The sequence below is a fragment of the Stegostoma tigrinum genome, chromosome 3 (genome assembly GCF_030684315.1).
Source record: "Stegostoma tigrinum isolate sSteTig4 chromosome 3, sSteTig4.hap1, whole genome shotgun sequence".
NCBI lineage: Eukaryota > Metazoa > Chordata > Chondrichthyes > Orectolobiformes > Stegostomatidae > Stegostoma > Stegostoma tigrinum.
The window spans coordinates 78,753,847-78,774,472 of NC_081356.1; the positions used below are offsets into that span (position 1 = coordinate 78,753,847).

The window sequence follows — 20,626 nt, forward strand, 5'->3', positions numbered from 1 at the left end:
CAACCTTTACGTCTTTTGTAATGCTTCCCTTTCTTTACAAAAGCTAAAATTTTGTAGAGTTAATTACTGCTGCAATAATTTTAAATAAAACCTCATGCTGTACAGTAAGTAACAGGAAAATTTAATGTTCACGGGACCCCAATATTCAACAGCACTTTCATAGTAAGAGGCCCTAGAACTTAGTACATTGATTGGAAAGTGTGAGGCTGGATGAACACAGCAGGCCAAGCAGCATCGCAGGAGCACAAAAGCTGGCGTTTCGGGCCTAGACCCTTCATCAGAGAGGGGGATGGGGGGGATAGAGCAGTTTTTCCGCCGTCTTCGCCTCCATGCCTACTTCTTCAACCGGGAACCCAACCCTCCTTCCACTGACCCCTTCACCCGCTTCCAACACAAGTCCTCCTCCTGGACACCACCCCCAGGCCTTCTACCCTCCCTCGACTTCTTCATCTCCAACTGCCGTCGAGACATCAACCGCCTCAACCTCTCCACCCCTCTCACCCACTCCAACCTCTCCCCCGCAGAACGGGCAGCCCTCCGCTCCAACCCCAACCTCACCATCAAATCCGCAGACAAGGGTGGCGCAGTGGTAGTATGGCGCACTGACCTCTACATCGCCGAGGCCAGACGCCAACTCTCCGACACCACCACCTACCGCCTCCTCGATCATGACCCCACACCCGAGCACCAAACCATCATCTCCAACACCATTCACGACCTCATCACCACAGGGGACCTCCCACCCACAGCCTCCAACCTCATTGTTCCCCAACCCCGCACGGCCCGTTTCTATCTCCTTCCCAAAATCCACAAACCTGCCTGCCCTGGTCGACCCATCGTCTCAGCCTGCTCCTGCCCCACCGAACTCATCTCCACCTATCTGGACTCCATTTTCTCCCCCTTGGTCCAGGAACTCCCCACCTACGTCCGTGACACCACTCACGCCCTCCACCTCCTCCAGGACTTCCAATTCCCTGGCCCCCAACACCTCATATTCACCATGGACGTCCAGTCCCTGTACACCTGCATTCCGCATGGAGATGGCCTCAAGGCCCTCCGCTTCTTCCTGTCCCGCAGGCCCGACCAGTCCCCCTCCACCGACACTCTCATCCGCCTAGCTGAACTCGTCCTCACACTCAACAACTTCTCTTTTGACTCCTCCCACTTCCTACAGACTAAGGGGGTGGCCATGGGCACCCGCATGGGCCCCAGCTATGCCTGCCTCTTTGTAGGTTACGTGGAACAGTCCCTCTTCCGCACCTACACAGGCCCCAAACCCCACCTCTTCCTCCGGTACATTGATGACTGTATCGGCGCCGCCTCTTGCTCCCCAGAGGAGCTCGAACAGTTCATCCACTTCACCAACACCTTCCACCCCAACCTTCAGTTCACCTGGGCCATCTCCAGCACATCCCTCACCTTCCTGGACCTCTCAGTCTCCATCTCAGGCAACCAGCTTGTAACTGATGTCCATTTCAAGCCCACCGACTCCCACAGCTACCTAGAATACACCTCCTCCCACCCACCCTCCTGCAAAAATTCCATCCCCTATTCCCAATTCCTCCGCCTCCGCCGCATCTGCTCCCACGACAAGACATTCCACTCCCGCACATCCCAGATGTCCAAGTTCTTTAAGGACCGCAACTTTCCCCCCACGGTGATCGAGAACGCCCTTGACCGCGTCTCCCGCATTTCGCGCGACACATCCCTCACACCCCGCCCCCGCCACAACCGCCCCAAGAGGATCCCCCTCGTTCTCACACACCACCCTACCAACCTCCGGATACAACGCATTATCCTCCGACACTTCCGCCATTTACAATCCGACCCCACCACCCAAGACATTTTTCCATCCCCTCCCCTGTCTGCTTTCCGGAGAGACCACTCTCTCCGTGACTCCCTTGTTCGCTCCACACTGCCCTCCAACCCCACCACACCCGGCACCTTCCCCTGCAACCGCAGGAAATGCTACACTTGTCCCCACACCTCCTCCCTCACCCCCATCCCAGGCCCCAAGATGACATTCCACATCAAGCAGAGGTTCACCTGCACATCTGCCAATGTGGTATACTGCATCCACTGTACCCAGTGCGGCTTCCTCTACATTGGGGAAACCAAGCGGAGGCTTGGGGACCGCTTTGCAGAACACCTCCGCTCAGTTCGCAAAAGACAACTGCACCTCCCAGTCGCAAACCATTTCCACTCCCCCTCCCATTCTCTTGATGACATGTCCATCATGGGCCTCCTGCACTGCCACAATGATGCCACCCGAAGGTTGCAGGAACAGCAACTCATATTCCGCCTGGGAACCTTGCAGCCATATGGTATAAATGTGGACTTCACCAGTTTCAAAATCTCCCCTTCCCCTACTGCATCCCTCAACCAGCCCAGTTCATCCCCTCCCCCCACTGCACCACACAACCAGCCCAGCTCTTCCCCCCCCACCCACTGCATCCCAAAACCAGTCCAACCTGTCTCTGCCTCCCTAACCGGTTCTTCGTCTCACCCAGCCCTTCCTCCCACCCCAAGCCGCACCCCCCGCTACCTACTAACCTCATCCCACCTCCTTGACCTGTCCGTCTTCCCTGGACTGACCTATCCCCTCCCTACCTCCCCACCCTCCACCTATCTTCTTTACTCTCCAGCTTCGGTCCGCCTCCCCCTCTCACCCTATTTATTCCAGTTCCCTCCCCCCATCCCCCTCTCTGATGAAGGGTCTAGGCCCGAAGCGTCAGCTTTTGTGCTCCTGAGATGCTGCTTGGCCTGCTGTGTTCATCCAGCCTCACATTTTATTATCTTGGAATCTCCAGCATCTGCAGTTCCCATTATCTCTAACATTGATTGGAAAGGTAGGTGGGTGGGGAAAGCAAACAAAAAGCGATCATCACTTAGAAAAAGAATTAGCACTGGTAATAAAGTAAAGATTTTAAAAATGACAAATTTAAAGAGTTAATATAAACAATGGTGTTTACTAAAATATTGCCAAACTACACAGCCACAATAACAAACTTTGGCCATCATTACCACAGAGAGAGCTTGCCTGAGTGAAACTGGGCACATTAGTTCGGCAGTGAAACAGCAAATGCTTAGAGTGAGGTAAAGCCATGGAAAGATATATAAACAAAAATCAAGAGAACCATTGACAGGGATAGAGCTGGAACTCGGCAGCAACAACAGGCAACACATGATTGGGACTTGATCAGCAAAAGAGTTTGTGGGATGCTGGTGAAATGCTCAATGCATCAGCAGAATTTGATGTGAATGAAGTGGTAGGAGGTAATGATGGAACCAGGTGATACAATAAGAACTTGAAACCGCATTATAGGTAGAATGAGGTTTGAAGCTCAGTTAATTGTCAAAAATGCAGCAGTATTGGTCTAAACCAGAAGTGAGTGTGCAAAGTTGAGAATAAGGCTATAATGAGGAATTTTGTGGAAACACTAAAATTCTAGCATCAAGACAGTAAACCATTGATCCAACCACAACTTGATGTTAGGCAAGTAGCTGGATATATTAACTGTCTTGAATATCAAAATGATGACAGCGAAGGAAAGTTGTAATGCCACCAGTGTAAACACACATGCTGATTCTGTGCTTACAGATAATGCTGATAATGCAATGAGACAAGGTTGCATTTTTCAATATGTTCATCAAGTGTCAATTTCAGAAGCTTCATAGAGCTTTTCCATCTGAGAATCCTGGTAAGCTTTCGCTCAATTCTCAGCTGCTTACCTCATCTCTACAGGGTCACTGTCATGCTCAGCAATAGTGGAAATACTCAAGGAGCATTATGGTGTTCACATCACAGCCACATTCAAACCCCAGCGGTACACCATTTCAAATGATGCCAGCCTGGTCTGAAGTAGTCACCAGGCACATGTGGTGACTACAGTCTAAGGAATGTGCAGCAATGCTGCTAGTAAGTGAATGAACCTTCCGCTCTCCACAAGGATTAAATGCCACAATCTTCTTGCTGTTACCTCACACTCACTTTATCTCTGATGCTGCACCCATCTCAGCTCATCATTTAGCACTCTCAATTTTGCACAGGGCATCTTGATTCTCTTCATCTAACTGAAACCTCCAAGCTACTAATCCGTCCTTCCATCTTTGCTTTTCACTCACTCACTCAAAACATGTCGCCACCTCTGGCTTTCTTCAAGGATTAACCAACCGCTGACTGGACGAGGACTGCTCTCCTCAGAGCCTCAAATCACGGTCATTTGGTTGATGTGCATATAGTGTGCTTGCCACATACTCTAGGCATGATATTACGTAGAACAGTGCTGTACAGCAACACATCCATCAAACTTGACAGATCATTACGTACAAAATGACAAACTACTCGGCTTTCTGTCTGCACTAAAAGGCAAGCCAAAGATCCTGTGAGCACAAAGGAAGCAAAGAGGCTCTAGGATGTACCCCACTCCCATGCATGAAATTGTACCTATCTCTGCATGCAATGCAACCTAGCAGAAATGTAAGGTCTCAGGGAGGTCCAAAGTGTGGTAGTCAAACACTGAACTGTATGAAATGTTAGTCTGACATGTGCCATTGGGATGTGGTGAGGCTGGTGCTTTGCAGTTACCGAGCTCCGTACAAAAGGCGCAAGCATTCACAAAATGTTGGAGAACCTGGTGAAAAGTCAGCAAGCTGCAGCTGCCGGGTTAGCACTCTGATCTTAAAGTCAGGAATTGGTGTCCTCTCAACAGTACCCAGGAAAATAGGACCTGCATATTCTCAAGTCGACGTAAGGTGATGAGATGCTAACACATGCAAATAGGCACTCATCCTTCAATGCTCACTTGATTCTCACCCAGCCATTAAAACCAAAGCAAAAATATCAGCCTTCTTCTGCCTCCTTGAAATCAAGAATCTCACTGATTTTTTGATTTTCATGTAGTAAACAAGTTGCTAGTTTGAGTTCATTTTGGGTACTTTATACAGTCTCATGCTGATTAATTTGCAACAATTTTCCATTTTGAACGAGCATAGTATCTTAACTGTAATTAATTTATTTATGCACCTGTTGTAAAATAGATGAAAAAACATAACACAGTTAAATATAGTACTTCAAATGCAAATTATATTAAAAGTCACACAAGATATATATGTAACATCTCATTGCACCCTGCTTGGGTTACAAGACTACACCATTTGGTCTGTACCATGCCTTCTGTAAAACTAAAGCTTTGCCACAGCATGTCTGAACATGTCAAACATATCTTAACTCTTTGAAACTCACCCTTTGCTTTTAGAAATCAGGCCAAGGGACTGGGCAAGACGGTGAATGAATGCCCTTTCTGTACTAGTCAAGGAAGATGGAAATTCCATTTCTAGAAGAAAAAAAATTAGTCGAAGCTAAAGCAAATGACTTATGTAATATTTCATCTGATTTTCACAAAGTAAAAATCTTTTGGAGCATCAATCCTAGCAAGAGACACGACACAGCATGTTAAAATTCCAACCTTGCAATTAGTGAAACATTCCTTTCTCAATCATTTCTATTCATTCATTCCAAATTTTAACAAAGCCACCTACCTTCCCTAAATGTAAAGTTTATTATATAAGGATAGAAGACTACACACACACACACACACACACACACACACACCTGTTGGCAACGAAAGACTTCCAAGTTAGTAAACATATCATGAGTCAGAAGGTGAACTGTTCGAACTTTGAGCCACCAGACTGAGGCTACTTAACAGGATTATAAAATGTGAGGCTGGATGAACACAGCAGGCCAAGCAGCATCTCAGGAGCTCTTTTGTGCTCCTGAGATGCTGCTTGGCCTGCTGTGCTCATCCAGCCTCACATTTTATTATCTTGGAATTCTCCAGCATCTGCAGTTCCCATTATCTCTGATACTACTTAACAGGATTACTGCCTAAGTATCAATTTTCTCATCAGTACACACCACAAAATTCCTTTACCTCACATTTTTTTTTTCCATTCAAGTTTCGGTCTCTCATCAAGGGCATTGGCAGTCAACTTGTCCCTTATTAAAACTAGCCTGTTAAAAACCACCATCCCACTACTTCTAATTGCGTATGCAGATGATTTATCTAGAAGAATTCAAACGGATGTGTTTTTTCATTTGAATTCAGAGATTAGAAAGAGTCAGCCATCACACAGTTCAAACTTGCTTGAGTCACTTGATGAGGCTGTGGTTGATCTAAGTGAGCACTCAACTCATATTCCTACATAACTTCAATAAACTTTGAGTACTTCATTAAGAAGAAATCTATCTAACTCCTTAAAAATAGTCAATCACTCTGCCTCTACCATTCTTTGGAGGGAGAGTGCCAACAAAAGAAAAAAAAACCTCAACCCTCAAAAAAATTCTCATGTCAGTTTTAAATGGAAGAGCCCTTACTTTGAAAGTGTATCCCGTAATTCTAGTCTCTTCCACAAAAAGTGAAACATCCTTTCAGTATCTACTGTATCAAGTCCTCTTGGGATCTTGTATGCTTCAAAAAGATCATTTCCAATTCTTGATACATGGCCATCCAGTCAAACCTTTCTTGACAAGATAATTCTCTTACTACCTGTAAATGTCATTTAGAGACCTGCAGCATTTTGGTGATCTACCTGGAAGAGTTTTTTTTGCCCAGAGCCTCCTTCACAGCAGCTGTCCACTTCTGTGGTTTATCTGGCTGCTAGATGGTCATAAGGCTGTACCAACAATTACTTATAAAAAAAATTAAATTCTTCTTTTCTCTTCAGATATCTTGGATCTGTTTCTTGATTTCTCTGCTATGAGTTTCTAGACAATGTTTCCCACTGCTGTCACCACCTTTTATCAACTGGATTGATGCCACACCATGTGGTTATGTTCAAGACTGACTGTTTAAGAAGAAACAAAGTCAACAATAGTCTTTGACTTAAACTTCAAAGTAACACTATTTATTGTACATTGATACTAAATACTGCTATACATAATTATCATAGATACATTAAGCTCTAATCTTACAACTATATTTGGGCAAAGACTAATCTATTTTCCTTGTGTGTTTATGTCCATGTGTTTTAGACAATAGACAACTTCTCAATACTTCTACTTGAGCACAGTGTAGTAAAAGCCTGTGTCGTGACTAATGCCACCACTTCCAAATGATCTCATGATGCGCTATTTATGCTCAGTGATGAAAGTTCTCTGACATCATTGTAAGCTCACTCCAAGATCCAGAGGCCCTTCCACAAATCCCACTCGGTTTTCTCTTGCAGCCTTGAACTTTTTTTTAAAAATCAGGTGCTTAACCAATTCTCATTTGAAAACAATGTTTATGATGTAGATAGATTCATTCCCAGGAATTTCAGATCTCAATCACCTGATGTTTAAAATCTCTTAGCAAATATATCTGAAGAATAATAATCTCAGCTTCATCTGCTTTCATAACTAAACGTGGAGGTGCCGATGTTGGACCGGAGTGGACAAAAATCAGAAGTCCAACAGTTTTATTTGAAATCACAAGCTTTGAGAGCTGCTCCTTCATCAGGTGAAGACTTCAAATAATTGTGATTTCAAATAAACCTGCTGGACTATAACCTGGTGTCGTGTGACTTCTAACTAAAGACCTTCTTGCCTAGATTTTTATAAATCTTTTCTGGACCTTCTCTTTAGCTTTCATATCCTTCCTTACTTGCGCCGCCTAAAACTGAACACAATGATCCAGTTGAGGTCAAATCAACATTTGATAAAAGGTCTAGCACAGTGAAACTGTTTTTGCCTTTATATACAAAGCCCAAAAATCCAGTGTGCCTTTTTAGTATCTTCTCAAACTGCCCTGTCATCCTCAAATGATTTGTGCACATGAACACAATATCTCTATTTTTGTATACCTTTCACTATTGTACTCTCTACATTTATTTCTTCTCATTATTCTTCCCAAGAACGTATTTTTTCACATTTCTTTGCATTAAGCTTCATCTACCATGTCTGCTCATTCCCCACCTAATGTGCTTTATAAATCTATCAATATCCTCCTCACACTTCACATTTTCAATTTAATATCGAATGTAACTTTTAAACTGTCCTGTGGACCAAAGTCTAGATCATTAATATTGATCAAGATAAACAGATATTAGCACTGGGATCTCTAGCAAACCTCACTGTCTACTTCCTTGACAAGGAACTGTTCACCACTACTATTTACAATCACCAATCATCTTTGCATCCGTGCAGTCACTGCCCTTTTTATTCCAGGTGCTTCAACTTTGCTGGCAAATTATGTTGTACTTTATCAAACACTTATTGGAATTTCATGCACAAAACCAACCACATCTACCTCATCAACCCTGCTAATTTAAGAAAAAGTTGTATTTAACAAATGCTGCCTTTCCGTCATTCATCCACATTGATCAAGTGAAATTTAAAAGTGCAGCAACAATCTATGACTTTATGAAATGCATTGCTACTGCATTCACCTTTTTGATCACCATATCGAAACCTCTCGAGGGCAATGTTAACTGCAATTTTCACTTCTTCATCAATCCGGATATCCTTAAATCCTTTGGCTTTAGAGGTGGCTTGGCTTGACTGGGCACTCCCAGGCCGTGGAGACACACTTGTAGGCCTTGACATATTTTAGATCTAAGGAGATAAAAATGATTTTGAAGTAGTTTAATGTATAAATCTAATTAATTTTACACTATATGCAGAAACATTTAAGCATTTAAACAAAACTATAAATCCTACCAACATAATTGGGCTAGGTTTTGCTCATTTCAAATTACATCTGACTTGTATTTCACGAATTTGCACAATCACTTTCTTTTTGAAACTTCTTTAATGTTTATTATTTCTACATTCCTTATCAAGAATTACCATTACAAGTACTTATACAGGATCTTAGTGAAGAGTCTATTAACTACATTCAGCAGCACACAAAACAAAGCTTACTTTAAATGCTTCTTTCGCAGGCTGAACGAAAGAACATTTTTATTCTTTCTTAGGCTTTGTTGGCAAGTCAGCAATTGCGGCCCAATCCCTAACTGCCTGCAGCGCTGTTAGGAAGGAAATTCAAGTTCTAGTAACCTCTCCCCCTTGTTGACCCTGCATCACCTACTGCAAGTCCAGATTGATACACGGACTTCAGGATCAAACCAGGTCAGTCCTGCAAAGTCGGCCACATTTAGTGATACACATTATAGTATCCTATGTACATTCCAATAGTATCCTATGTACATTCCAATGTAACTGGAAGTCCTCATCCCTAGAACCTCTTCCATAAATCCTTTCTGTATAGCGAGTTTTGAGAAGATTTGTAGCTCAGGTTGAGGTTCTGGAACTGAGTTTGCTCGCTGAGCTGGAAGGTTCGTTTGCAGACGTTTTGTCACCATACTAGGTAACATCAGTGAGCCTCTGACGAAGCGCTGGTGTTATGTTCCGCTTTCTATTTATCTGGTTCGGTTTCCTTGGGTTGGTGATGTCATTTCCTGTTTGTTGATCCATCAACAAACACATTGGCTCCAAATCAATGTGTTTGTTGATGGATCAACAAACAGGAAATGACATCACCAACCCAAGGAAACCGAACCAGATAAATAGAAAGCGGGACATAACACCAGCGCTTCGTCGGAGGCTCACTGATGATGTTACCTAGTATGGTGACGAAACGTCTGAAAACGAACCTTCCAACTCAGCGAGCAAACTCACATCCAGATCCTTTCTGTATACTTTCTAGACAGCACGAGACCCCCCCACACCTCGGGTACGTTCTACACCCCGGCCACCTTCGATGTTTGCTTCAACTGATGTTCAACATGGAAGTGAACGGATTCATTAGCTGAGGGAGAGCAGTAGTCGGTAATCAACAGGTGGTTTCCTTGCCTGCATGCGACCTAATGCCACGAGGCATCGATCAAGGTTGAAAGACTTCCAGACATATTCCCTCCAAATAGTGCACCATTCTACTGTCACCTTAAGTGGGACAGGACTTAGCCAACAATGATGTGGTGATTTTGAGACACTAGCTTCAAGTTGATGTTTGGTAAATATGAAAAAAATGCTGCTTAACTATTCCTCCTTACATATTCTACTAATTTCAAGGACTTAGGTGCGCACACTCAAGAGTCATTGAAATTAACATGTAGGTAGCGAAAATAATTAAGGCAAATAATATGTTGCCTTTTACAAAAAAAAATTCTAACAGGTTTGTCAAACATGATATCCCATTCAAGGAAATACTGAGAAGTTGTTACAATAAAGTATTCATAAAACACTAGCTTTTGTTGGAGTATTGTGTCCAGTTCTCAGGGGTTGGTTGGCTGGCTCAGTTGGCTCGACAGCTGGTTTGCAATGTAGAATTACTTAAACAGCATAGGGTCATTTGCCACACTAACTGATGTCACCATCAAGGTCCCACTTTCTCAATCTTGCCCCGAGGTGTGGTATCTCTCCGGTTAAACCACCATTAGTCATTTCTATCTCTCTCTCTCTCTCTCTCTCTCTCTCTGTCTCTCTCTCTCTCGAGACAGTACCCCTATGATCCTCTGGGTCAATGGTAACTTTACCTTGCTATTGTGCTGGGTATCATAACTTAGGGAAGATGTAAGACAGTAGAAAGTATACAGAAAGGATTTATGGAAGAGGTTCTAGGGATGAGGACTTTCAGTTACATTGGAGAAAAGAAAATTAGAAGGAGAACCAGTCGATGGGGTACATTTAGAAGTTTTTTGAAAAGGTCCCACACAAGAGACGGTAAATAAAATTAAAGAGCATGGTATTGAAGAATACACAAGCATGGGTTAAGAACTGGTTAATACTCAAAACAGAAGGTATAATGGGTCATTTCAGTTTGGCAGACAGACAGTCATTAGTGGGGTATTGCAAGGGTCAGAGCTTAGGATCCAGCTACTCATGATTGATATCAAAGATTTGGAAGTGGGGTTTGAATTGTAATATTTCCAAGTTTGCATTTGACACGAAACTAGATAGAAGTGACAGTTGCGAGGAAGATACAAAGGGGATTTGGAGAAGTTACATTTGCCGATATAATACAAATGAGGAATGAGGAGTTATTCAATTGGTTAGGAAAAATAAAATTACAAAATATTTTCAATTGGCAAGAGGTTGGAATGTGTTGAATTTCAAAAGGACTTAAGCGTCCTTATTCAGGTGTCATTGAAATTAACATACAGATATAGCAAACAATTAAGGCAAATAGTATTCGGGCCTTTATTTGAAGAGGAATTGAGAACAGGAGTGAAGCTGTACTGCAATTCTATTCAGCCTAGAAGAGGCCATGAAGTTTTGGTCTCCATATCCAAAGAAAGATATATTCAACCTAGAGAGAGAGTAAAGATTTTTCACCAAATTAATTCCTGGGGTGAAAGTATTATCCAATGAGGAGATACAAAATAGACTAGGCACCCCACCAACCTCCGGATACAACGCATCATCCTCCGACACTTCCGCCATCTACAATCCGACTCCAACACTAAAGGCATTTTTTAAACCCCACCCTCGTCTGCCTTCCGGAGAGACCACTCTCTCCACGACACCCTTGTCCGGTCCACACTCCCCACCAACTGCAGGAAGTGCTATACCTGCCCCCATGCCTCCTCCCTCACCCCCATCCCAGGCCCCTAGATGACTTTCCATATCAATCAGATGTTCACCTGCGCATCCGCCAATGTGGTATACTGCATCCGCTGTACCCGGTGTGGCTTCCTCTACATTGGGGAAACCAAGCGGAGGCTTGGGGACCACTTTGCAGAACACCTACACTGGGTTCACAGTAAACAACTGCACCTCCCAGTCACAAACCATTTCAACTTCCCCTCCCATTCCTTAGATGACAGGTCCATCCTGAGCCTCCTGCAGTGCCATAACGATGCCACCCGTACGTTGCAGGAACAGCAACACATATTCCGCTTGGGAACCCTGCAGCCTAACGGTATCAATATGGATTTCACCAGCTTCAAAACCACCCCTCCCCCCACCATATGCCAAAACCAGCCTAGCTCATCCCCGCCTGCCTAACCTGTTCTTCCTCTCACCTATCCCCTCCTCCCACCTCAAGCCACGCTGCCATTTCCTACCTACTAACCTCATCCCGCCCCCTTGACCTGTCCGTCCTCCCCGAACTGACCTATGCCCTCCCTACCTCCCCACCCATACTCCCCTCTCCACTTATCTTCTCTATCTATCTTCAGTCCGCCTCCCTCTCTCTCCCTAGTTATTTCAGAATCCTCTCCCCATCCCCCTTTTCTGATGAAGGATCTAGGCCCGAAACGTCAGCTTTTGTGCTAAGATGCTGCTTGGTCTGCTATGTTCATCCAACCCCACACTTTGTTATCTTAGACCTAAGTTCTCTAGGGTTTAGGAGAATGGGAGGAAAGATCAACAGTGTAGGTGCAGAAAGAAGGCATCCCATTACTGCGAGGACTGGAATAGTAACTGTCTCACAATAAGTCATAGACGAGGAGTAATTTTTTTTCAGTAATTTTGTGTTGCAGCTTTTCCCGATTTAAATATTGTTTTGTTTCCCCTTCCATCGTGAACCACTTCACATTTTCCCACATGATACTCTATTTGACAACTTTTTGCCCACTTACTGAACCTATCAACACCTCCCTGTAAATTGCTTGCATCTTTCTCATAACTTGCCTTTCCACTTATTTTTGTGCTGCACTGTTTGTATAGTTGCTTCCTGCCAAATTATTAATATATATAGTAAATAGTTGCAGTCCCAGCACTGATCCCTGTGGAATCTCTCAACCCCACTTGCAGTTTCTTGCCTGTTAGCCAATTCCCTAACCACGCCAATATACTAAGTCCAACACTATGGGCTCTTATCTTATGACTTTATATACATTACAAGGTACCCTGTCAAACAAGCTCTAGAGGTCCAAACATAACACATCTTCTGGCTATCCTCTATCCAGTCTGGTTGCAACTTCCTTGAAAACTCTAAAATCAGACAAGAGTTTCCTTTCATGAACTCATACTGACTCTGCTTGATTATAAATTTTCCAAAATGTTCTCATGTTACGTACTTAATGCCAACATTTTTCCAACAAGAGTTAGGCTAATCAGCCTATAGTTACCTACTTTTTGCCTACTGCTGTTCTTCAGCAGGGCTGTCACACTGGCAGTTTTCCAATCCTCTGGAACTTCTCCCAAAGGATTGAAGCTGCAGGGGTGCAGATTTAAAAGTAGCAAAAGAAATTAAAAATGGGTGGCATGGTGGCTCAGTACTTAGCACTGCTGCTTCACAGCATCAGGGACCCTAGTTCAAATCCACCCTTGGATGACTGCCTGTGTGGAGTTTGCACAAGCTCTCTGTGACTACATGGGTTTCCTTCGGGTGCTCCAGTTTCCTCCCACAACCCAAAGATGTGCAGGTTAGGTAGACTGGCCACGCTAAATTGCTCAACATGTTCAGGGATATGTAGATTAGGTGAGTTATAGGGGGATCAGCCAGGGGGTATGTTCTTATAGGCGGTGTGGACTTGTTGGGCCAAAGGGCCTGTTTCCACACTGTAGGGATTCTATGATTCTCCAGAATCCTAAGATTTTTGAAAACTTACAACCACATCCAAAATGTCTGTAGCTAGTTCTGGTTTTAAGGATATTAGGATGCAAGGCAGTAGGGCCAGGGACTTACCTGCCTTTGGCTTCATTAGTTTGTTGAATACTACCTAAAGAAATATTGTTTATTGATGGGTCCTAATTCCAGTGTCTTTTAGTATTTGTGCATGTTCAAAGTATCTTACTCCATTTAAGACTGATGCAGAATATTTGTTTAACTTTTTTAAAAATTCATTCACAAGGAATTGGGAATAGGGGATGGAATTTTTGCAGGAATTTCGCAGGAGTCTGTGACACCACCCACGCCCTCCACCTCCTCCAGAACTTCCAATTCCCTGGCCCCCAACACCTCATTTTCACCATGGACGTCCAGTCCCTATACACCTGCATTCCTCGTGCAGATTGCCTCAAGGCCCTCCACTTCTTCATGTCCCACAGGCCCGACTAGTCCCCCTCCACCAACACCCTCATCCACCAAGCTGAACTCGTCCTCACCCTCAACAACTTCTCTTTCGATTCCTCCCACTTCCTACAAAGGGGATGGTCATGGGTACCCGCATGGGCCCAAGCTATGCCTGCCTCTTTGTAGGTTACGTGGAACAGTCCCTCTTCTGCACCTACACTGGTCCCGAATTCCACCTCTTCCTCTGTTATACTGATGACTGTATCGGCGCCACCTCTTGCTCCCAAGAAGAGCTTGAACAGTTCATCAACTTCACCAACACCTTCCACCCCAACCTCAAGTTCACCTGGGCCAACTCCAACACATCCCTCACCTTCCTGGACCTCTCTGTCTCCATCTCAGGCAACCAGCTAGAAATTGATGTCCATTTCAAGCCCACCGACTCCCACAACTACCTAGAATACACCTCCTCCCACCCACCCTCCTGCAAAAATTCCATCCCCTATTCCCAATTAATTCGCCTCCGCCGCATCTGCTCCCAGAAAGAGCCATTCCACTCCTGCACATCCCAGATGGCCGCGTTCTTCAAGGACTGCAACTCCGCGCCCCCCCCCGCAGTGGTCAACAACACCCTCAGCTGTGTCTCCCACATTTCCCGCAGCACATCCCTCACACCCCGCCCCCACAATAACTGCCCTAAGAGAATCCCCCTCGTCCTCACATTCCACCCCACCAACCTCTGGATACAAAAGAATCATCCTCCGTACACTTCTGACATCTACAATCCGACCCCACCACCCAAGACATTTTTCCATCCCCACCCTTGTCTGCCTTCCGGACAGACCACTCTCTCTGTGACTCCCTCGTCCGCTCCACACTCCCCTCCAACCCCACCACACCCGGCATCTTCCCCTGCAACTGCAGGAAGTGCTACACTTGCCCCCACACCTCCTCTCTCACCCTATCCCAGACCCCTAGATGACTTTCCATATTAAGCAGATGTTCACCTGCACATCTGCCAATGTAGTATACTATATCCACTGTACCGGGTGTGGCTTCCTCTACATTGGGGAAACCAAGCGGAGGCTTGGGGACCACTTTACAGAACGCCTCTGCTCGGTTCGCAATAAACAACTGCACCTCCCAGTCGCAAACCATTTTAACTCCCCCTCCCGTTCCCATTCCTTAGACATGTCCATCCTGGGCCTCCTGCAGTGCCACAATGATGCCAGCCGAAGGTTGCAGGAACAGCAACTCATATTTCGTTTGGGAACCCTGCAGCCCAATGGTATCAATGTGGGCTTCACAAACTTCAAAATCTCCCCTTCCCCCACTGCATCCCAAAACCAACCCAGCTCGTCCCCTCCCGCCCCACTGCTTCCCAGAACCAGCCCAGCTTGTCCCTGCCTCCCTAACCTGTTCTTCCTCTCACCTATCACCTCAAGCCGCACCTCCATTTCCCACCTACTAACCTCATCCCGCCTCCTTGACCTATCCCCTCCCCACCTATACTCTCCTCTCGACCCATCTTCTCCTCTATCCATCTTCGGTCCGCCTCCCCCTCTCTCCCTATTTATTCCAGTTCCCTCTCCCATCCCCCTCTCTGAAGAAGGGTCTAGGCCCGAAATGTCAGCTGTTGTGCTCCTGAGATGCTGCTTGGCCTGCTGTGTTCATCCAGCTTCACACTTTGTTATCTTGGATTCTCCAGCATCTGCAGTTCCCATCAACTCTGATTCAAATTTGTCAGCTTAAGTTTGTTTGCCTAAACAATAAAACTATAACCGTTGCTTTGAACCAGTCTATATAGTTTTTTCACTATATAAATTGTTTAACAACGTATTGCAATTAGACAAAACATATAATGACTTACTCGATGACATGGCCTCGCTATCCGCCGCTCCCCCCCCTCCAAAACCATATCTATAACTTCCTCTGTGATCATTCCTTCAAGAACTGTTCTTCCAATGCGTTCACCACTTCCTTCCCACTACTACTGGCTGTTGTGCTTTCAGTTGTTTTGGCCTGTTATTTGGATTTCTCTCTCTCAACCACCGGCTCTTCTTGCTAAGTATTTTTTTCCACAATCTACATAAATGATTTAGATTTGGGGACCAGTTGTAATCTTTTCAGATTTGCTTTGATGCTAAATTAGGCCAGAACATAAGTTCTGAGGGACGATACAAGGAGGTTCAAAGAAGACATGGACAGGCTAAATGAATGAGCTAGGACATTGCAGATGGACTACTTGTGACTAAGTGTGGAGTTATTTGGTTGAGATGCAAAATATTTCATTTGTGTCGAGAGGTTGGGAAGCATAGGTGTTCAAAGGATCCCGTGTGACTTTATTGATGAATCACTAAACGTTAGCATACAGGTTTAGCAAGCAATTGGGAAGGCAAATGGCCTTCATTTCCAGGTGATTTATGAACCTGAAAAAAGACGTTTTGCTGCAGTTGTCTGCTCACCTGGAGTGTAGCTTTAGTCCATTTAATCTGAGGAAGGATCAACTTGACACACTACTGCGCAATGGATGTTCACAACATTAATCCTTGGAATGGTGGGATTGTTTCGAGAGTTTGTGAAGGCTGGATCTGCATTCCCCAGAGTTTCAAAGAATGAGAGACAATCTCATCGAAGCTGACAAAATTCTTCTCAGATGTGATAGGGTAGATGTAGCAGAGATGTTTCCTCTGGCTGCTGAGACTGAAACCAGGGGACATAATCTCAGGATAAAGGGCAGGCCACTTAAAACTGAGCATTAAAGAAGAGTTTCTTTACTCAGAGTGCTGAAATTTTTGGAATTCAGTCCCAGAATGCTGTGGAAGCTCAATCATTGAGCCTGTATGAAATATTGTCAATTGTTGGAAAAACCCATCTGGTTCAAAATTTTTTTTGGGAAGAAAACTTCCATCTTTACTTGGTCTGGCTGACATTCAACCCTCAGGCCACAGCAATGTGGTTGACACTTAACTGCCCGCTAAGCAACTAGGCATGGTCAATAAATGTTGGCCTAACCAGTGACTTCCATATCCTGTGAATGAATTTTTAAAAAGTTAAACAAATATTCTAAATCAGTCTTAAATGGAGTAAGATACTTTGAACATGTACAAATACTAAAAGACACTGGAATTAGGACCCATCAATAAACAATATTTCTTTAGGCAGTATTCGACAAACTAATGAGGCCAAAGGCAGATAAGTCCCTGGCCCTACTGCCTTGCATCCTAATATCCTTAAAACCAGAACTAGCTACAGACATATTGGATGTGGTTGTAAATTTTCAAAAATCTTAGGATTCTGGGGAATCATAGAATCCCTACAGTGTGGAAACAGGCCCTTTGGCCCAACAAGTCCACACCGCCGAAAAGAGCATACCCCCTGGCTGATCCCCCTATAACCCACCTAATCTACATATCCCTGAACAAGTTGGGCAATTTAGCATGGCCAGTCTACCTAACCTGCACATCTTTGGATTGTGGGAGGACACCCATGCAGACACAGGGGGAATGTGTAAACTCCACACAAGCAGTCACCCGAAGGTGGATTCGAACTAGGGTCCCTGATGCTGTGAAGCAGCAGTGCTAACTCGTTCCATATGTACCATTTGCCACAATGGTCGTTACAGTTAATCAAAAAGTGATGACACTACATATTAAACTGATACATTAATTGTTCATTCGTGCTGCCTTAATTTACCAATTCCACAGATTTTTTTACTGAGAGGCAAGATGTTACAAAAACAACGATCTTGTAAAATGATTGGTATATCACCAAGACGACCATTACTTGTCAACAAAATCAGTCTGGAATTGGGCATATTTTATTTAGCCAATGAGATTTATCATACACTAAAGTGCTGGTGAAACTCAGGTCAGACAGCAGCTGTGGACACAGAAGCAGTGTTAATGTTTCAAAACCAATAATCACTCTTCTTTGGAGCAGTTCCATTGTTTCTGCCTCCACAGCTACTGCCAGACTTGCTGAATTTCTCCAAATCTGATTTTATGTCAGATTGCCAATGTCTACAATACTTTTCTTCTAATTAATCATGCCTTAACAAGTCAACTGGAGTTCAAGATGTTTTCAAGTAGTAATCAATAGGTGTTAAAAAGGCCTGGGTTTTCAACGGTTCAATGCACAAACAGGAAGACAGAAATAAGAGGTTCTGTCAATAGAACACAATACCTGTGACCAGTGAACCAACATAGACTGGTCAAAAAACACAGCTTTTATGAAGTATTTTGTTATGATCACATTTCATAACACTTACGAAAACATGGAGTTAGTCTTGTACCCAGACAGGACTAGAAAATTTTATATTGGGTTTCTCAAAACTTTTAAAATTAAAAATGTTTAAGGGCACCTCAAAGTCTCTTAAAAGGGTTGGATGAAGTTAGAGATTGGCAGGTCATGGAAGAATTCAGAACAATGAAGATTTGAATATCATAAAACAGATACTAGCAAAACAGCTGAACTATTTATAAATAAAAATCCACGTTACAATATTTTACAAGTACTCAGGTGCACACAGCTATACAGATTAACACAATAGTGTTGGCCATTAATAGCCAACAAAAAGACATACTCATCCAAGTGATCAAATGCAAAGAAAGACCACCAATATATTTAGCAAAACAGGAAACAGCAAATAAACAAGATACCAGAAGACACTAAATTATAAATTTAAAAGATTCAAATAAAATCAATAACTAGTGCAAAATCACAGTTATTTTGGAGCAACTAAAACCATGAGCAAGTTTTGAATAAGTCTAGAACACCTTTGGGCATATTGGAAATAAAGAGCAATACAATTACTTCAAGTAGAACAGAGCAGATAAGGGTTCAGTTAGTACTAGCACTGCAAAAGCAATAACTGTCTGAAATTCTTACTCTGACATTTTGCCCAAGTCATATTGGTCTATATGATGAGATCACAATACTGGAGGCTTTAAGCTTTAAACAATGGAATTTACAAGACTGGTGGTGAACCCGTCCAGCACTGATTTCACTTTCAGACTACAGACTTTAATTGTGCAGTTGTAATCCAGCTGTGGAGTCACAACAGAAACTGCTCTATTGTGGATCAATACCTAACTAGAAAAATAGCATAAACTATTTGTACCAAACAGAACGCTTTGAGCCCAACAGGATAAAATCTAGTCTGAAGCCTGTAAATACGTCACTAGTTTATACCCTAATTTCAAAAGCAAACAGTTGAAATATTGGATATTACCAATCTTATAAAAAGGTGTCACACTTAATAGCATACCATGTTAATATCATCCAACACTGAGGCCTTTGCAAACTCCCAGTTTATCCTGAAGAGGGGACAGGAGGTAGGGGTTAGGGGTCAAAGTACATCAGGTGAGAACTTGATGAGTTAAACCAGAAACGGCTGGAACAGACTCACTTGCACCGGAGGCCGCGCCGCTCGCCTGGTCCTTCATTCGAGTCAAGATAAACGGCAATCGGTGTCGCGAACTAAATAAAAACAGCCCAGCAAGGCTTCAGACACGACTATACTATCCATTTTGTCTCATCGAAATCAATAAAGAGCCAATGCGCTCACCTGTCACAGCCACTCGGTGCCCACCCCCCCCTAGCCACAGTTCGTCTTCACGCTCGCTCCCACAGACTGACGTCCTCCTCGAGGCCGCACCGCCCCCTCACGTGACAGCCGACGGCTATCGGCCGCGGCTCGAGCTCACCAGTTCCGTCAGGTTCTTCTGTGAAAATAGACATGGGAAAAAGGGCAGCTTTTAAAACAAAAGATGAAAACCCTGAAAATCAGAAACGAATGGAAACAAAATAAAAGACCGATACTGTAGATCTTTTAAAAGAACAGAAACTCAGCAGTCTGACGGCATCTGCAGAGAAACGTGCAAGTCGAGAGGACACTTCAGAAATGGCATTGAATAAGTGACAAGGAAGAAAAACAAAAGGACAGATCTGCGATAGGGTGGAAGGGATGAGAATAAATGACGAGATATTTCATGGTAAAACAGTTGAAGAAAATGGGTAAAGAAACAAAACGTATCTCGGTGAGGTGCTGCCCGAGGAATGTGGAAAGAAACCAGATAAAGCCGAAGAGAATTAAAACGGTGGCATAAGTTTTGATCTGAAATTGTTGAACTCACTATTGAGCTTAGAAGGTTATTGAGTGCCAAGTCAAAGCATGAAATGCTGTTCATTAGTTTGCGTTCAGCTTCATTGGAAGAACGTAGCCGGGATGATGAACTGTCAAATAACAAAGTACATTTCGGTATCGACTGGGATTTTGTGGGTTTTGCTGCTAGAGCTGTGGTGGGTTGAAGGGGTGCTTCCTGATATAAAGAGCAGAACATATGGAAGAACGCATGTGTGTGAAGATGTACTGCATACGCCCAGAGAACAAAATTAAGAAGAAAATCAGACAGAATCCAGGCAAGAATTAATACGAGAAATAAATCTCAAATGCAGACCGTCCTGGAAAATACAGGACACTTCATTACCCTGACTGCAATGGGATGACGAGATCAGAGCAAGGTGAAGAAGTAACATTACAAAATCCAGTCATGCGTGCAGACTGACAACAATGGTTCCATGAAGATAATCTGCCTTTGCCAGTACATCACACAAGCCAATCTTTCTCCATTAACTCCATCTCTACTTCTCGGTGTTTTGGGAAGGCAAGACACCTCCCA

General features: G+C 43.9%; 1 protein-coding gene across 3 annotated transcripts in view; it reads right to left on the minus strand.

The window, feature by feature from the left end:
* ythdc2 (YTH domain containing 2) overlaps positions 1 to 19,588 on the minus strand; it is a 183,070-nt gene extending 163,482 nt beyond the window's left edge. For all 3 annotated transcript variants that reach the window (XM_048527079.2, XM_048527075.2, XM_059644689.1), the window contains exons 1-3: positions 19,354 to 19,588; positions 8,431 to 8,596; positions 5,246 to 5,336 (exon numbers count right to left, since the gene is read on the minus strand). In XM_048527079.2, coding sequence (XP_048383036.1) covers positions 5,246 to 5,336; positions 8,431 to 8,587 — 248 coding nt within the window. In that variant the 5' untranslated portion in view covers positions 8,588 to 8,596; positions 19,354 to 19,588. The remainder of the gene's footprint in view (positions 1 to 5,245; positions 5,337 to 8,430; positions 8,597 to 19,353) is intronic.
* Positions 19,589 to 20,626: the final 1,038 nt, after the last annotated feature.